Source organism: Coffea arabica, chromosome 8c (assembly GCF_036785885.1).
Source record: "Coffea arabica cultivar ET-39 chromosome 8c, Coffea Arabica ET-39 HiFi, whole genome shotgun sequence".
Taxonomy (NCBI): domain Eukaryota; kingdom Viridiplantae; phylum Streptophyta; class Magnoliopsida; order Gentianales; family Rubiaceae; genus Coffea; species Coffea arabica.
In genome coordinates this window covers 37,143,483-37,159,957 of record NC_092325.1, presented here as the reverse complement: position 1 = coordinate 37,159,957, position 16,475 = coordinate 37,143,483, and the positions used below count along the sequence as shown (strand labels likewise).

Genomic DNA, 16,475 nt, shown 5'->3' with positions numbered 1-16,475 from the left:
ATTTTTCAGCAAAACCTAACCACCAAAACTAAATGTGGTTAGGTAAAGGGTCTAGAATCTCTAGATGCAGAAGTAATCACTTTAGTGCACCAAATATTCTCCATTAAACCATGTTGAAAAGAATAGAACTCTTTGAAATTACTCCCTTTCTTGTGAAAAAGAATGTGATTCTCCATTAACCATGTTGATTACTTCATTAGAAATTAGTGCACACTATCAAAAGCTGGCTTTTCAAAAATTTGAATCCTATTTCACTAAATTTGAATCTTTTGTCCCAACAAAGTGCTCAATACGTATTTGTTAACATACTTAAATAACATTTAACCACCATCTAAATGCACACATAAACAACTATTAGGGTTCATACTCCACTCCATGCATTTATATATTTTTTAAATTAATTTAAATTTTCTAAAAACTCAACATTTGAAGTTTTGAACTGCATTTTAACCTCCATACATTTATGTATATTTTTAATTAATTTAAATTTTCTAAAAATTTAACATCTGAACTGCATCTTAACCTCTTTTCCAACAAAAATATTATATTCAAGTTCAACATAGAAACAAAATCATCTGACAAGAGTCCTACGGAAAAAGCCTTCGTATGATTGACTGAAAATGGTACCAGAAACTAAGAAATGCTCTGACATTCTTTTTCTCAACCACTTTGAACTACTTTGAAATTGATACACTCCATCAATAGTCAAACCTAAATCTCCTACTATTATCTACCCCTCCTCCCCCTGCTCTCCCTTCCCTTGTTTTCATTTTTTTCGCAGTTTCTTTACTCTTTGCATGGCTGGATCATGCATCTTATTGGGACAAAGACATTTCCCATCTAGTAGTAAAACTAATAAAAACACTCAACCACCAAAAATGAGCTTCCAAAGTTGGTTGAATAACACATCCAACACCACCAATCCCCGCATCCAATGCCTTGTTGTATCAACACATATCTCCTAAACCAACTTTAAATTCCCACAAATTTCCCACTATTCTATCTTTAACCAGAGATTTGTCTCCTACATTGATAATCGTATATTCTAACTGCACAAGAAGATGTGGAACTCATCAGCAGCAGCAGACACGTTTACAAGAACAACTGAGAGTAGAAGCAGTGATGATGAAGAGGCTCTTTGGTTGGCAGCTTTGCAAAGATCTCCTACTTTTGTCAGAGCCAGGACTTCGGTTTTTCGCAATCTTTCTGGTGGGTTTTCTTTAATTGATGTTGCCAAACTAAGGGATCAAGAGCAGAAGCAAGTTTTGGATAAGTTGGTTAATACAATCAATGAAGATTCTGAGCTGTTTTTCAAGAAAGTTAGGCGAAGATTTGATGCGTAAGTCTCAATATCAGAGTTTTCCTGCATTGGTTATTGCATTCTTGATTAGAAAATATAATGTAGTAACTAACTATGTGGAGTTTTTGGAAAGGTAATGTTCATTCATGCTTCTATTTTGCTCCCATATCGTTCTTTAGTATAATCCAATAGCAGCAACATTAATCATAAATAGAACAGCTGTCAACGATGCATTGACATAATCATGTAATCTTGTTTGTATTTGATGATATATGTCTATCCCTGCCATTCTACTCACTTAACTTTATCAGTTCCAACTTCTATAATCTGTTTTTTTTAAAGTAGAATGTAAAGTTCAATTGGTTGATGAAACTTACCAAAAAATATTGATCAACTAAGCAGATCAGTTAATTGATTTTGTGTATGCATTAAAGCTTGATAGACTACTCATCAGCATGTCAATCTTGGATGCTGCAATCGCATGGTCATGATTCTAAGTAGGGCAGCATGCAAGATAAAATTAACTCGTGTGTTTGATCCGATTGCACCTATTACCTTTGCTTTCTGGTTTCCAAGGAACAACTTACTGTTGTTGGAGACATGATATATGGGAATTTCCTTTTGATTAGAAGGAAAGAATCTAACTTTTTCCTCACGTTCTATATCTTGATGTTTCATATTTAAATCCTAATCATGTATTTCTGGAGATGAACCTTTTGTATACATGATGAATTTCTGCTCATATTCTTGGCTGACTGAAAGATATTTTTGCATATGATCTAGGGATGGTCTGAACTTTTAATTCTTGATTATCGTTTGAGTTTCATGACACTCACAGGCATGATTCTCGCAAGAATTTGCATTATGTAGTACCATGTTTCTATGAAAATAGTAACTTCTACAAAAAAAAAAAAAAAAAAAAAAAAAAATTCATGGCTAGTTTCTGCATCTATGTGGCTTAATTAAATCTACAATTTCAAGCTGTACTGACATTCTTATCACTTAATTTCTCAACTATTTAACTATCTGAAAATTGTGTTTTTGTCTTCATTCGCCCATCTGTAATTGCAATGTGCCAAATATGCAGTGTTGATTTGGAATTTCCAAAAGTTGAGGTTCGATTTCAGAACTTAAATGTGGATGCCTTTGTCCATGTTGGAAGCAGAGCATTACCTACCATTCCAAATTTCCTTTGTAACATGACTGAGGTAATCACCAGTATTTGTGTAATAAAGAAGCGTTGCAATGTACAATTTGGTTCTAACAGCAGATCTCTTGGCAACTAAAACAAAAATTGCAAGGTGTTCTTGAGGCAACTCAGAATTTTCCCAGGCAGAAGGAAGAAACTGTCTATCCTGAAGAATGTCTGTGGTATACTTCGACCTTCCAGGTACTGCTATACCTTCCATTTGAAATCTCAATTAAAAAATTTTTTAGCTGAATTGTCTTTTCAAATGTATTCGACTTTTCTTTTAGGTTGACTCTGCTTTTGGGTCCTCCTAGCTCTGGAAAGACAACTTTGCTCTTGGCTCTTGCCGGTAGGCTAGGACCTGGCTTGCAGGTACAGTAACATGTTTGGTTCCAGAATAAAGTGTTCAAAAAATCAAACTTAATGGTTACTGATCCAACCTAATCTTTAAATTTGGTATTTGTGCTTCTCTCAGTACCATTTAGTTATCTTTGTTGCTTATCTGGTCTCATTTTCTTTTTCAATATGATTTGACATAGCAAATTGAGGTTAGAAACATTACCTATCTCATGAATGTCTAGCTATTGATGAGAGTGGCTGTGTAGATCAACATTCAGTATGTCTCTGACATGTGTCTATAAGGCTGAAGTTCTAAAATCCCATAGATACAGTTCCCATAACTCGTTACAGAAAAAGGAAACAGTTTCAAAGAGGCTTCTGTCTTTACAGGCTCTGGGAATTACTAATTGTGCCCAGACTCATCAATGCTAGCACAGAGACTAATTGTGTCAGTCAAACTTGAAACCGCAGAGTTAACAATAATGCAACCTCGCTTCTTTGCAATGTTTCACCTTCACAGGTTGCTGTAAATTTTAAAAGAAAACGGTCAACCGGTTGGATTAAATGGCTATTTCTAGATAATTCTACCTGTCATGGCCTTCTGGCTACAATTCAATAGTCCATCAGTTTCCTCTTTGCTCACTTTAATGCAATTTTTGGAGCTGAAACCCTATGGCCACATATAAAATCCTGAAGATGATGATTCTCTCTAACTATTTGTTGTAATTCAACTTGTGAGGGACAGAAGGATAAAGTTCTGTATTAACAAGCCTTACTCTTGACTGCACAAGAATGTTTGTTTTTGTTCTGCAGAGTCCAAATGATAAAAATGAGAATAAATGGTAGACTTGATCACTTTTTTTTAAACAACCTTATTTGAATATGTAAACATTGACAAAGAAGAAAAGTAGAGAAGAGTAGGGACATATACTAGTCACACTAGACTAGTGAAGTTCTGGAGTTTAAGTGCTCTTCAGTAATTGACGCTTTTGGAGCGACCAGTCTCTTCTGAATAAGCAGTCTTGCCTAATACAGTTTGCTCTAAGGTAATGATCAGTGGAGGAAGAATCTGCTCTCTTTTCAGGTTGAGGGAACAAGACGGTCTATAGAATTTGAATACCTTATTGTCGAAATAACCACGGGGATCGAACGAGGAATCATATATTCACTGTTCTTCTCGTTGAACAAGGGCCCAACTTTAGTTGAGACCTATCTCTCAAAGGTTGATAGAATAGCTTCTCAAAGCTTTTTGGCCACTTTCCTCTTAAGTTTATAGCAATATTAGAATCCTTTTTTTTGCTTTTGCTTGAGACAAAGACTCAGTTCCATCGATACAGTGTAGGTTTTTCGTAGCCTATTCTTTCCGTCTTTTTCTTTGATTGTATTAGTTAGTTTGTCAGGTACTGTGAAACTGGCCAGAGAGAATCATTTTTCTGTCTTTTTCTATCACCTTAGCTTTCATAGGTAAATCAGTTTGAACCAATTACTTGCATAAATGTGAATATCTAGTATTTCTGTCTTGAATATTCTGCTTGTTTATTTCTCATTAATGCAGTTGACTTACTTTGAAGATGTCAGGAAGAGTAACATACAATGGCCATGATATGAGAGAGTTTGTTCCCCAAAGGACTTCTGCATATGTAAGCCAGCATGACTGTCATATGGCTGAGATGACAGTAAGGGAGACCCTTGAGTTCTCAGGACGTTGTCAAGGTCTTGGATATAAACAAGGTAAGCTTTCCCATATTGCTGCATGTTAAGTATTACCCGAGTCAGATAACTGTCCCTAATATTCTACAAAATGTGGAAGATATGCTTATGGAACTGCTGAGAAGAGAGAAAGATGCTGGGATATTTCCTGATGAAGAACTTGATTTGTTTATGAAGGTATGTCTGACAAATTGTAAGTTGTCTTTTTTGGCTTTTCTGCCAAGAAATGCATATAAGATACAAATTTGCTTTGACATAGAGGTAATTGTTTTCTCCTAGGGAGTGGCACTGGGGGATCAGACAAGTGTTATTGCAGAATACGTGATGAAGGTACTTTAATAGAAGTTGGTTCTATACTTTGTTAACTTCTGTGAAGAAATCGTCTTTGTAAGAAAAAATAAACCTGCTCATCGTGCTTTAGTTAGATGTTTTGATTTCACAAGCTGCAATATCATGTTAATGTTTAGCCTTTTTAGGGTGTCAATCTCAGATAACGTTAAAAGTCTGTGAATAAGAATTCTGTGCATCAAAAGATACTGACATACAAGTATTTTGGATGATTTTACTTATTTGATTAAAATAATGGTATAAGATGTTTCATTGACTCACAGACCTAGAAGTATGTCTCCATTAATTGGATATCCTACTTTAAGTATACAGCTGCATGCATTGATCCAGTTTAAACCTTTTCATGAATATCCTTCTGAAATATCCAACATTTTAGATTGGATATATGCACAATTTGAATTGCTTTGTGAAAGTAATGCTACCAGATGAGCTTTTATTGACTCACAGACGAAAAAGAATGCTGCCACTGTTTGGATATCCTACTTCACAAGTACAGCTGCATAACTTGTATTGTTTTAAATATTTTCATGTGAATCTTTCTGAAATATTTACAAAGATTTTAGGATTGGATATATGTGCGGATACCCTGGTTGGAGATGAAATGCTAAAAGGCATTTCTGGGGGCCAAAAGAAGCGCCTTACCACTGGTAATTACACTGATATTTTGATGTGCTCTGTGTTCTTTCATGACTTTTGACATTGATTGACAAAAAATGAAAAACATTGGACAGGTGAATTGCTAATGGGTGGATCTCCAGTGCTCTTAATGGATGAGATATCAACTGGGCTAGATAGTTCCACTACCCATCAAATTATCAGATATCTTAGGCATGCAACTCATGCTTTTGATGGGACCACTATAGTATCTTTGTTACAACCAGATCCAGAAACTTATGAGTTATTTGATGACATTATTCTTTTAAGTGAGGGACAAATAGTGTATCAGGGACCCCGAGAAGCTGCTATTGATTTCTTTGAATCCATGGGATTTAAGTGTCCATCAAGAAAAAATATTGCTGATTTTCTGCAAGAGGTATGCGTTTCAATCTCAAGTATTCAACAGTTGTCATGCTCCTTAGGTTTTCATTCCTTCACTTAGTATCTTCAATGTTACACAGGTTATATCTGAAAAGGATCAAGGACAGTACTGGTCGCTCAATAGTGATCATCAATACATACCAGGGTCAAAATTCGTAGAAGGCTATCGATCTTTTAATGTTGGTAAACTTTTGGCTGAGGAGTTATCCATTCCATTTGATAAACGATATAATCACTCTGCAGCTCTGTCAACAAATAAATATGCTGTTAGAAGGACTGAACTTCTAAAGATCAGTTTTTCCTGGCAGTTTCTTTTAATGAAGCGCAATTCATCTGTATTTGTTTTCAAATATATACAGGTAACCTGTCTCTGTATTTAAAACCTTGTTCTTTTAATAATTGTTTTGTTGACAGAAATGAGGATCTAGAAGAATAGAATAGAAGATATGCTCTACTCTTACGTTAAACATAGACTTTGACCCATAATACCATGGTGCTTTGCAGCTTCTTTTGATTATTTTTATCATGACAAGCGTCTTTTTCCGAACAACAATGCATCACAACACACTTGATGATGGAGGTGTTTACCTTGGTGCTCTCTACTTTGCCATACTTATGATTCTTTTCAATGGCTTCTTGGAGGTCCCGATGTTGATAGCTAAGCTACCAGTTCTCTACAAGCACAGAGATTCACGCTTCTATCCTTTGTGGATGTATACTCTTCCTTCATGGCTTCTTAGTATGCCCACTTCACTTGTAGAATCAATTTTATGGGTTGCAATTACATACTATGCAGTTGGCTTCGATCCTCAAATAACCAGGTACATTATCTTGAACTATGTATACTATCTTTACAGTTATTCATTTTAATCACCAGTGGGATGCATTGTTAAATTAGATAAATTGAATTCACTTTTTGAATGACATGCAGATGCCTGCAGCAGTTTTTGTTATATTTTTGTATGCATCAGATGTCAATAGCTCTTTTTCGTGTCATGGCATCATTAGGGAGAAATCTTGTAGTTGCCAATACATTCGGGTCTTTTGCCATGTTGGTTGTAATGGCCCTTGGTGGATTCATTCTTTCAAGAGGTAAAAATTTAATCTTTCAAGTACATCCATCTAATATTGCTCTAACTTTCATAAGCAATTGTGTGACTTCTTCCAGTTCATATACACTCCTCCCAAAATATTCTGCCATATTTTCTAAATGTGACAGATAGCATACCAAGTTGGTGGATCTGGGGTTACTGGTTTTCTCCTCTGATGTATGCCCAAAATGCAGCTTCAGTGAATGAATTTCTTGGCCATTCTTGGGATAAGGTACCCTGGTCTTGCCTTGTGAAATTGTTTTCTGCTTATCTGATGAATATGAATAAGAGATTTTCATAATTGATCATCTTATCCGTTCAGAAGGACATCGTTCCTTTTTGACAATGGATTCTTTTTAGTCCCCATATTAAATTAGTCATGCAGATATAGACAATTTTAATATAACAAAAAATGCAAAAAAGCATTTATACGTGGTTTGGCATTATAGTGTAGTTTATGCTCTGAGATCAAGTACAAGCTTCCATTAGCAGAGTAGATTTTAGAGGCTCCAACGAACTCATGAAGTTACTTGTCACTGGACGACAAAGAAAAATGTTATTAACCAAACTCCAACAGTTTTTCTATAGAGCTTTGCCTTGACAATATTGTCCGAGATACATCAGGTATATGGAATAGACTTCTCACAATTGTTAAGCTCTCAACGTACTGTTCTTTGGTTGAGTAACATAGTGAAGATGACACATTGCTGCCACTATAACTGCTGCTCTCATTAAGGGAAAAAAAAAAAGAAAAGGAAAACTACCTACTGAGAAGTTTAGATATATGTTCCAAGACCGCATACCAGGATTTAATAGTTTAATTTCTGCTCCTTTGAAAAGGTGAATGCACATCAACCTATGGTACACAGAACTAACAAAAAAAAATCTCACAAACAACTTAAAATATTTTAATATGGCTTATTTATGTGGAGCGAAGATAAAGTTAAAAATAATCTTTTGATTCAATGGCTAATGCTGTTCATTCACATTTTCATGTTCCAATAAACACTATTCTGTTTCTGGGATCTGCAGAAAGCTGCGAATAATACGGAGTCCTTGGGAGTCACATTATTGAAGGTTCGCGGTTTGTTTCCAGAGAAGTATTGGTATTGGATTGGTGTTGGTGCTTTGATTGGATATACAATTGCGTTCAACTTACTCTTCACATTATTTCTGACTTACCTAAATCGTGAGTAGCTTCCACATGCATATAGTTTTTCTTTTATTTTGATTTAACTCCAGACAAGCTACAATTTCAGTGATTTACAACTGCCATTGTATTTCGTGCCAGGGAGAAAAATATATTTTCTTTAAGATATATGTATAATGCTAAGAAATGTTGCATAATCATTAGTATCTTAACTATTCATGGTGATAACATAGTTTCAGGGACTTAGACAGGCCTTCTGTGGTGCCAAGTACTGAAAGTATAATGTTAAAATGTCTGCAATTATCAAATAAAGAACTTTCAAAACTGATAATCCAATATTCAAAACCAGGGATTGGTGCCATCAGAAGGTTAATTTGACTTGGGTATTTTGGCTTCTAATGAATGCAAAACTCCATAACTTTCTTTCCAAAGAGTTCGTAGGGCAATGGATACTATGTATTACTCTAGCTTTATGTTTAATGGTGAAGCTTACCTGAAGTTCATTTGCTTTAGTATATCCTCAAGAATCCCTTACAAATTAATTTAATATAACACCCAAAAGAGCTTCTTTTCTTGCTAGTTTTTCTAGATGTAAGCTAATTACATCAAATGTTGTGCAGCTCTTGGTAATGCACAAGTGGTTGTTTCTACGGAAGGACTCCCTGTAAAAAGAGAGGAGCAAGAGGATATCTGTTCTGACATTTCTCTTGGGGAATTTTTAAACCATTCACACTCATACAATGGTATGTGTATAGGATCCTAAAATAAATTTGTCTTAGAGATCTTAAACTATGTGAAAGTTGTCACGTTGTTTTTCATGTGTCAGGAAAACAGATGAAGAAACATAGGGGCATGGTTCTTCCTTTTCAACCTCTTTCAATGTCTTTCAATAACATCTGTTATTACGTTGATGTCCCGCAGGTATAACTTCAGCTCAACCAAATATTTGGATTTATAACAATTTATCTTCCTGAGGGAAGTTAGGCTTGCCTAATATCTAATTTGGGATCAAAACTTGGTTTCAGGAACTGAAGCAACAGGGAGTGCCTGAGGACAGGTTGCAGCTTTTGGTTAATGTGACTGGCGCTTTTAGACCTGGGGTGCTTACTGCATTAGTTGGTGTTAGTGGTGCTGGTAAAACAACCCTCATGGATGTTTTAGCTGGTAGAAAAACAGGTGGATATATTGAAGGTAGTATTTACATTTCTGGGCACCCAAAGAAACAAGAGACCTTTGCAAGGGTTTCTGGCTACTGCGAACAGAATGACATCCATTCCCCATGTTTAACCGTACGTGAATCTCTTCTGTTTTCTGCTTGGCTCCGTTTATCATCCAGGATTAATATCAAAACACAAAGGGTAAATTCTTATTTTCATTCTTGATTGACTTTTCGCTTTATATATAGAACTTTGTTCCTACGCTGAGCACTCCTGAAAATTATTCCAGGCATTTGTAAATGAGGTGATGGAACTTGTTGAGCTAAATTCCCTAAGTGGAGCTTTAGTTGGTCTACCAGGGGTTGACGGTTTGTCAACAGAGCAGAGGAAAAGGCTGACAATAGCTGTTGAGCTAGTTGCAAATCCTTCTATTGTTTTCATGGATGAACCTACTTCAGGTCTGGATGCAAGGTCTGCAGCAATAGTCATGAGGACTGTGAGGAACATTGTTGATACTGGACGAACAATTGTTTGCACAATTCATCAACCCAGCATCGATATATTTGAGTCGTTTGATGAGGTTTGTATCTTTTAGGCATTAAAGAAGTCTATTCGAGTTTGTGAATTATAGTTTCTCCAACACCCCCCCCCCCAACAAAAAAAAAACCCCTCCTCCAACCATCCGTGTTAGTTTGAGGTGGTTTGCTGAGAGGCGCAGTACTTTACAATCACATGAATAGTTTAAGGCATGGCATCAGTTGGTTATTTAAATGAATTCTGGTAGAGACAATGATTTCTCATGTAGAGCATGTTCTGAGATACCATTGGGCTATGGGACAATGAAAGCTGCCAAATGAATCAATTGTAGGTTGGCAGATCAAGAAACCTTTTATGAATAAGACATCAATAATTCCATACTTCTGTGCATGTTTTCCATATCTGTTGTAGCAAACGTCCTTTAGATTAATACAACTGGAAAATTTTTATGGTTGTTTTTTCTCAGTTTAGATATTTTTCAGTATCAAACATCTTTTCTGTATATATTATTCAGCTGACGTGGACCATTCAAGAAAAATAGGACTCTGGATTGAACTTTTGTAAATATATTTAAGACTTGAAGTGTTAAAACATTCCTTCCCGCGTGCTGCGTATGTTGCTGTCTGATTATGTTATCCTTCGCTATTTAGTACAATAACAATTTAATAAAAGGAAAAAATCATATACTCAGAAGCATTAAAACATTCCTTGCAGCCTATTTTTTCTGTTCGGGTCATTTGTCAAGGTTTTCTTTGTTTTAGAGATCTGATCTTACACTGTCCTCTCAGCTTTTACTCATGAAACAAGGTGGGAAGCTCATTTATGCTGGTCCACTGGGTGAGAGATCTTGCAAACTTATCAATTACTTTGAGGTGGGTCAAATCTGAACTTTAATTGGCACAAGGAGTTTCACTCTTTTTAGTCTTTTAGATGAACTAGTATCATTTCTGCAGGCTGTAGAAGGGGTTCGTAAAATCAGACCTGGAGAAAACCCTGCTACTTGGATACTTGAAGTTACTTCTCCGGCTGAAGAAATTTGCCTCGGGATTGACTTCGCAGAAATCTATCACAGATCAAATCTGTTTGAGTATGTGACTTTAGCGCTTATCATTTCTTCTCGTGCTTCTCACTCTTTTTTGTGTTTCTTGCACTTAGTACTTTCTCGTCATTTCAGGCGAAATAAGGATTTGGTTGATCATTTAAGCAAACCAACTGGTGATTCTGATGAATTAAGCTTCCCAAGCAAATACTCTCGATCATTCTTCAGTCAATTTCTTGCATGCTTATGGAAGCAAAACCTGTCTTACTGGCGGAATCCACAGTATACTGCTGTGCGCTTCTTCTACACGGTTGTCATTTCATTTATGTTTGGAACAATATGCTGGAGATTTGGCTCTAAAAGGTAAAGTACCTCTGCATCTTCAGCTCATCCAATTTTATTGGTCTCCTCCAAGTGCACAAGTACTTATATTGTTAAAGAATACTGACAGGGAAAACCAACAGGATATTTTCAATGCTATGGGATCCATGTATGCAGCTGTTCTATTTATTGGAATAACAAATGCTTCTTCCGTTCAACCTGTTGTCTATATAGAAAGGTTTGTTACATATCGAGAGAGAGCAGCGGGGATGTATTCTGCTTTACCTTTCGCGTTTGCTCAGGTATGCCTTCCTTCCTTACTTTCTCTTCTTTCTGAACCAAAGTATAATAATTAATCTCTTAGTGGATAACAGAATACGTATGACAAAATCCCTTCTTTGCAGGCTACAATTGAGTTTCCATATGTCTTTGCTCAGTCACTTATCTATAGCACTATCTTCTACTTCCTGGCATCCTTTGAACTGAACCTCTGGAAAGTTGTCTGGTACATGTACTTCATGTACTTCACATTGCTGTATTTCACCTTCTTTGGCATGATGACAACTGCAGTTACACCGAATCACAATATTGCTGCAATTATTGGTGCACCATTCTTTATGATGTGGAATCTTTTCAGTGGCTTCACGATATCTCATATGGTAATGAACTGATTCTTTTCCCTGTATCAGAATATATTGTGCAGTTTCCACATTCTTGATTGCGTGACATTGTTTATCTGAAAGAATAACTGAAAATTTTGATAGAGTAAACCAATTGATGGCTGATACATAACAAAAAAGAACTAAAAATCTTTTAGAGTATTAACAAGTCAAAGAAGTTCTTGCTAAGTGCAATTTTTTCTTTCCTTCTTATCGTTTTCTTATTGACGTATGCAGAGGATCCCTATATGGTGGAGATGGTATTACTGGGCAAATCCAATAGCCTGGACTTTATACGGACTTTTAACATCCCAGTATGGAGACCTAGACATACAAGTTGAACTTGCTGGTGGTGACGAATCCGTGCCAATCAGACAGTTGCTCAAGGACCAGTTTGGATACAGGCATGAATTTCTGCCTGTTGCAGGGCTTGCTGTGGTTGGTTTCTGTTTGGTTTTTGCTGCTACTTTTGCTTTTGCAATCAAATCCTTCAACTTCCAGAGAAGATGAAGTGAGTTAGCGTAACTGATTTAGGCATCCAAAATTGGAGGTAATCTGATCTGATATTTTTCCACATCTGCATATGCACATTATACAAAGTTTGCGTTATTTTACCTGCTTTTGATTTTCCTGCACCTCATAATTGTCACCTCATAATCGTCCCTTTGCAGGACATAGCAAAGTAAATAATACATGGCTCAAGTCTTCAATAGTTGCAAGTAATTGTAAGTATAACTCCCACTTTGGCAAGTCCTTGAAATTATCATCAACCTCAAAAATTCGACGTGCAACTCATTATCCTTCTATACTGGCTGAGACTATAACTTTTGAATCTCTATGAATTCCTTTGCCACTTTACAAAGTCTAGACAATGTTGATAGAGTATTGCTCTTAAGTTCTCATTTTAGGCCATTGACATAATTTTTGTATTTGACAGCATTTGACTCTCCTATCAAGTTCAGAGAAGGCTAATCATGGTTTTGTGTCGTGCCTCAGGTTTCTTATCTCATTTTTGTTTGTCATCTCGAAGGGAAGGCACCTCAGTAAAAATCAGCAAGTACCATATGCATAATACTTTGTGGGACGGAAAAGTCTATCTTGAGAACTTGTTCTCATGTAGTCTGAAAAATTTGTGTGAAGTTGTATTTAACCACTTCCATTTCTTCTCTGGGTTATTTTAGGTGTTAAGCAAGAGGGTGTCCATTGTTCTGTTATTATCATGGTTGGACTTTATAGTCGAGTTTGTGAATAATTGGTGAAAATTTTAGGAGTTGAAATGTTCTACTATCGTCTTGATGTTAAACAATTCTAAAGAAGTAGTCTTCTGCCATTTTTCCTTTCAAATTATAATTGCAATACGTGCATCATAACTCAAATTTTGTGTTTTACAAAACTTGGAATGAATCTCCCCAAATCTACATATCAAACAATAAGAATTGTTGGTCACCCGTTAAATCTGATTTTCACTCAAGGCATGCAAATTAGGTGCCCCTAGGTGGTCAAATATTACACGCAGAAATATGATCTCTATTCTCTAATATTATATGTAGAAATATGATGATCTGATCCTTGTACCACTTGATCCAAAGTTCCAAACCTTCGTTTGCTTTTTATGGAAAGACAAAATTGTCACTCGTAAGGTGTCAGGACCCCAAATCCAGAGAAAGAAACTTACAGATGAATGGAGAAAGAAAGAAAGGATCTAGAAAAGGTGGGAGTGTAAGAGGGAAAGCAAATGGAAAGAGGAAGTTAAGAATTAGTAATAGAGGGAACGTGATCATTCTTTCTTGATTCCCAATCCACTATACAATCTGGATTTTATACACTCAGTCAGCTAACGAACTCTACAATTGTTTCTGCAACTTTCTAACGAACTTTAACTAACTTTCAAATTTGCTGGATATTGATACCAAGGCACTTGCAACTTTGGTTTTATTTCAATCACACCCCTGGACCTGACAATACTCCCTGCGATGGAAAAGAGCCTTGTCCTCAAGGCTGGAAGTCAAGAAACTGGCTGTTGATGAAAGATTGGTCTTCCCAAGATGCCTCTTCTTCTCCTAGCTGATGCCACTTAATAAGATATTGAATTACTGAACCACCATTCCTCAATATTACCCTACGCTTTAAGACTGCAGCTGGTTGTAAAAGGCAATGGTCATGACAGTCAAACTCTGGAAGAGTTGGGGTAATATCCTGGTGAGGTCCCAGCTTTGGTTTAAGTAATGAAACGTGAAAGACTGGGTGAATCTTGGCTTCAGGTGGGAGTTTGAGCTTATATGCCACTGCACTAACCTTCTTAATGATTTGAAAGGGACCATAAAACTTAGCAGACAGTTTCAGAGTTTGCCTAATAGTTACAGACTGTTGCCTATATGGCTGTATCTTTAAAAACACCCAATCACCAACCTCAAACTATCTTTCTGACCTATGTTTATCTGCAAAAACTTTCATTCTGTTCTGAACTTGTTGCAGATGCTCCTTGATCCTATGCAACATCTGAACTCTGTGTTGGAGCATATTGTGAGCTGCTGGTATAATGGTGTCATGATAAGGACCCATAGGAAGTGATAGAGGCTTGTAACCACAAAGGGCTTCAAAAAGGGATACTCCCAGACTAGTATGGTATGAAGTGTTGTACCAGAACTTTGCTGAACTAAGCCATTGATTCCATTGAGTAGGGACTTTACTGATCATGCATCTCAAATATGTTTCCAGGCATTGATTCAGGCTTTCACTTTGACCATCTGTCTCTGGATGATAGGATGAGCTATAATGCAGAGCAGTGCCAATCATTCTAAAGAGTTCCTGCCAGAATTTGCTAATGAACAACTTATCTCTATCAGTCACAATAGACTCAGGTAGTCCATGAAGTTTGTAAATGTGATCTAGAAAGAGCTGAGTTATCTAAGCAGCTGAAAATGGATGAGTAAGTGGTATGAAATGACCAAACTTGGTCATTCTATCTATAATCACCAATATAATATCAAATCCTCTGGAATAAGGAAGCTTTTCTATGAAATCCTTGGTGATGTGTGACCATGCTTGGTTTGGGATGGGTAGGGGTTGTAATAATCCTGGATAGGGAAGATGCTCAAGGTTGCTCCTCTGACAAACGTCACACTATCAAATGAACTGAATAACATCTTTTTTCATCCCTGGCCAATAGAAGATGCTCTGAATCCTTTGTAGACTTGCCCTCTGCCCACAATGACACCCAACAGATGTTTCATGTAGAGTCTTGATAGAGTGCAGTTTAGTCGGTCTTCTCACGTGCTTTTCCTATTTATTTGGACTAAATACTGCACTAATCGGTGGATTTTACTGAGATTTTGTGTTCTATGCGAATTGCAGCATTTAGGGGCAAAAGGAGCTAGGAAATTAACTTTTGAAGCCTTCCTGTCAGTTAGACGTGGGCACGCCTAAGTATGATATCCAAAGCCGGATTTGCGGGATTGTTGGCCACGTGCAAACTTCCAAATATTTGGAGATTCCTTCGCGGGTGACAATTCTGGAACAATGCTGACTTAGCCAATTTGCACGTGAAGAGTCATTTGGCAATAAGACTTCAATTGGATTTCAATTGATTTGGTTCCTTCTTTGACTAAACGTGCTGACCCACAAAAGCAGGAAGACTACTGGGTCTCTTTTGGGAGACAGCCGCACGAGGACTCTATAAATACAATCCCTTTGCTGGCTTCAGGGGATATCTCTCTCTCTCTCTCTCTCTCTCGACATAAACAAGTTTTAGTTTAGGCTTTTAGCATAGTTTTAGATTTTCTTTTCTTAGCTTTTCCGCGGGGGTTGTTCTCCATTAATGGAGGACTAACCTCCTATTGCTAGTCAAGGGGACAACTAAAGATTTGGTTCAACAATTACTGTGAGATCTAATTTATTTTAATTGCTTCCTTAATTTATTGGTATTTATATGTTTCCTGCTTTTAATTGCTATAGCTCGTGTGAGTGATTGAATAGATGCGCAATATTTAATTATTCACATAGGCTATTTTGCTAAATAGGGATAATTGAATCCGTAATTGTTCGTTATCTTTATCTCAGTAGCAACTGGCAAATCGGGTTTATGTCAGGGAAACATACAATCTAATTTAAACAAACCCTCTTAACGTTTTTGTTAGTTAGGATTGGGTCTTTCTAATTATTAATACAATCTAGAAATTAAATCCTACGGTCGTACCTAAGATTGTTTTTGGGTTAGAGAAATAGTTAACGGTCGTACCTTAACTATCGAGAAAGTAAGGAAAGGTTGGTTGTTTATCGTGTGTATGACAACTATAACCAATCTATTAATAAATGTGGAATTATCTGTGAATCGATGATCAGTGCATGAACCATTTCTGAAGTGTACCCTTGGCTAGAGTTTTCCCTTAATTATTTCTCTTAATCAATTATTTTCTGTAATTAATTTATTTAGTTAGCATTTAATCCAAAACCCCCCATACTTTGAACTCTAGAAGAAACGAATTATCCCCAGTCCCTGTGGATTCGACCCTACTCACCGCTATATACAAAATCTGTATTTTTCTCGAGTAGATATTTATTATTGCACAGGTTCGGCACCTGTTAATTTTTGGTGCCG

The 16,475-nt window shown here is 36.5% G+C and overlaps 1 protein-coding gene across 4 annotated transcripts; it reads left to right on the top strand.

The window, feature by feature from the left end:
* Positions 1-859: 859 nt before the first annotated feature.
* LOC113705520 (ABC transporter G family member 32) lies at positions 860-13,165 on the top strand. Of its 4 annotated transcripts, none has more exons than XM_027227395.2 (26): positions 881-1,339; positions 2,388-2,508; positions 2,602-2,690; positions 2,777-2,861; positions 4,400-4,559; positions 4,639-4,715; positions 4,818-4,868; positions 5,443-5,533; positions 5,618-5,919; positions 6,005-6,283; positions 6,429-6,745; positions 6,856-7,016; positions 7,144-7,247; positions 8,048-8,204; positions 8,786-8,908; positions 8,992-9,086; positions 9,191-9,523; positions 9,612-9,902; positions 10,648-10,731; positions 10,813-10,946; positions 11,034-11,261; positions 11,350-11,521; positions 11,624-11,878; positions 12,116-12,428; positions 12,550-12,603; positions 12,875-13,165. In XM_027227395.2, the coding sequence occupies exons 1-24, from the start codon at positions 1,062-1,064 to the stop codon at positions 12,386-12,388; spliced, it is 4,260 nt and encodes a 1,419-aa protein (XP_027083196.2). In that variant the 5' UTR covers positions 881-1,061; the 3' UTR covers positions 12,389-12,428; positions 12,550-12,603; positions 12,875-13,165. The 4 variants fall into 4 exon arrangements, with proteins under 4 accessions (XP_027083197.2, XP_027083196.2, XP_071920133.1 ...); XM_072064032.1 differs by having other exon boundaries at positions 12,816-13,165; XM_072064033.1 differs by lacking the exons at positions 881-1,339; positions 2,388-2,508 and having other exon boundaries at positions 2,552-2,690; positions 4,384-4,559.
* Positions 13,166-16,475: the final 3,310 nt, after the last annotated feature.

Excerpts from the sequence above, each read along its gene's own strand:
- LOC113705520 (XM_027227395.2), top strand. The coding sequence starts at position 1,062 with ATGTGGAACTCATCAGCAGCAGCAGACACGTTTACAAGAACAACTGAG. Across the intron at positions 6,746-6,855 it reads TTCGATCCTCAAATAACCAG|ATGCCTGCAGCAGTTTTTGT; the intron begins GTACATTATCTT and ends AATGACATGCAG. Across the intron at positions 11,522-11,623 it reads TACCTTTCGCGTTTGCTCAG|GCTACAATTGAGTTTCCATA; the intron begins GTATGCCTTCCT and ends CCTTCTTTGCAG.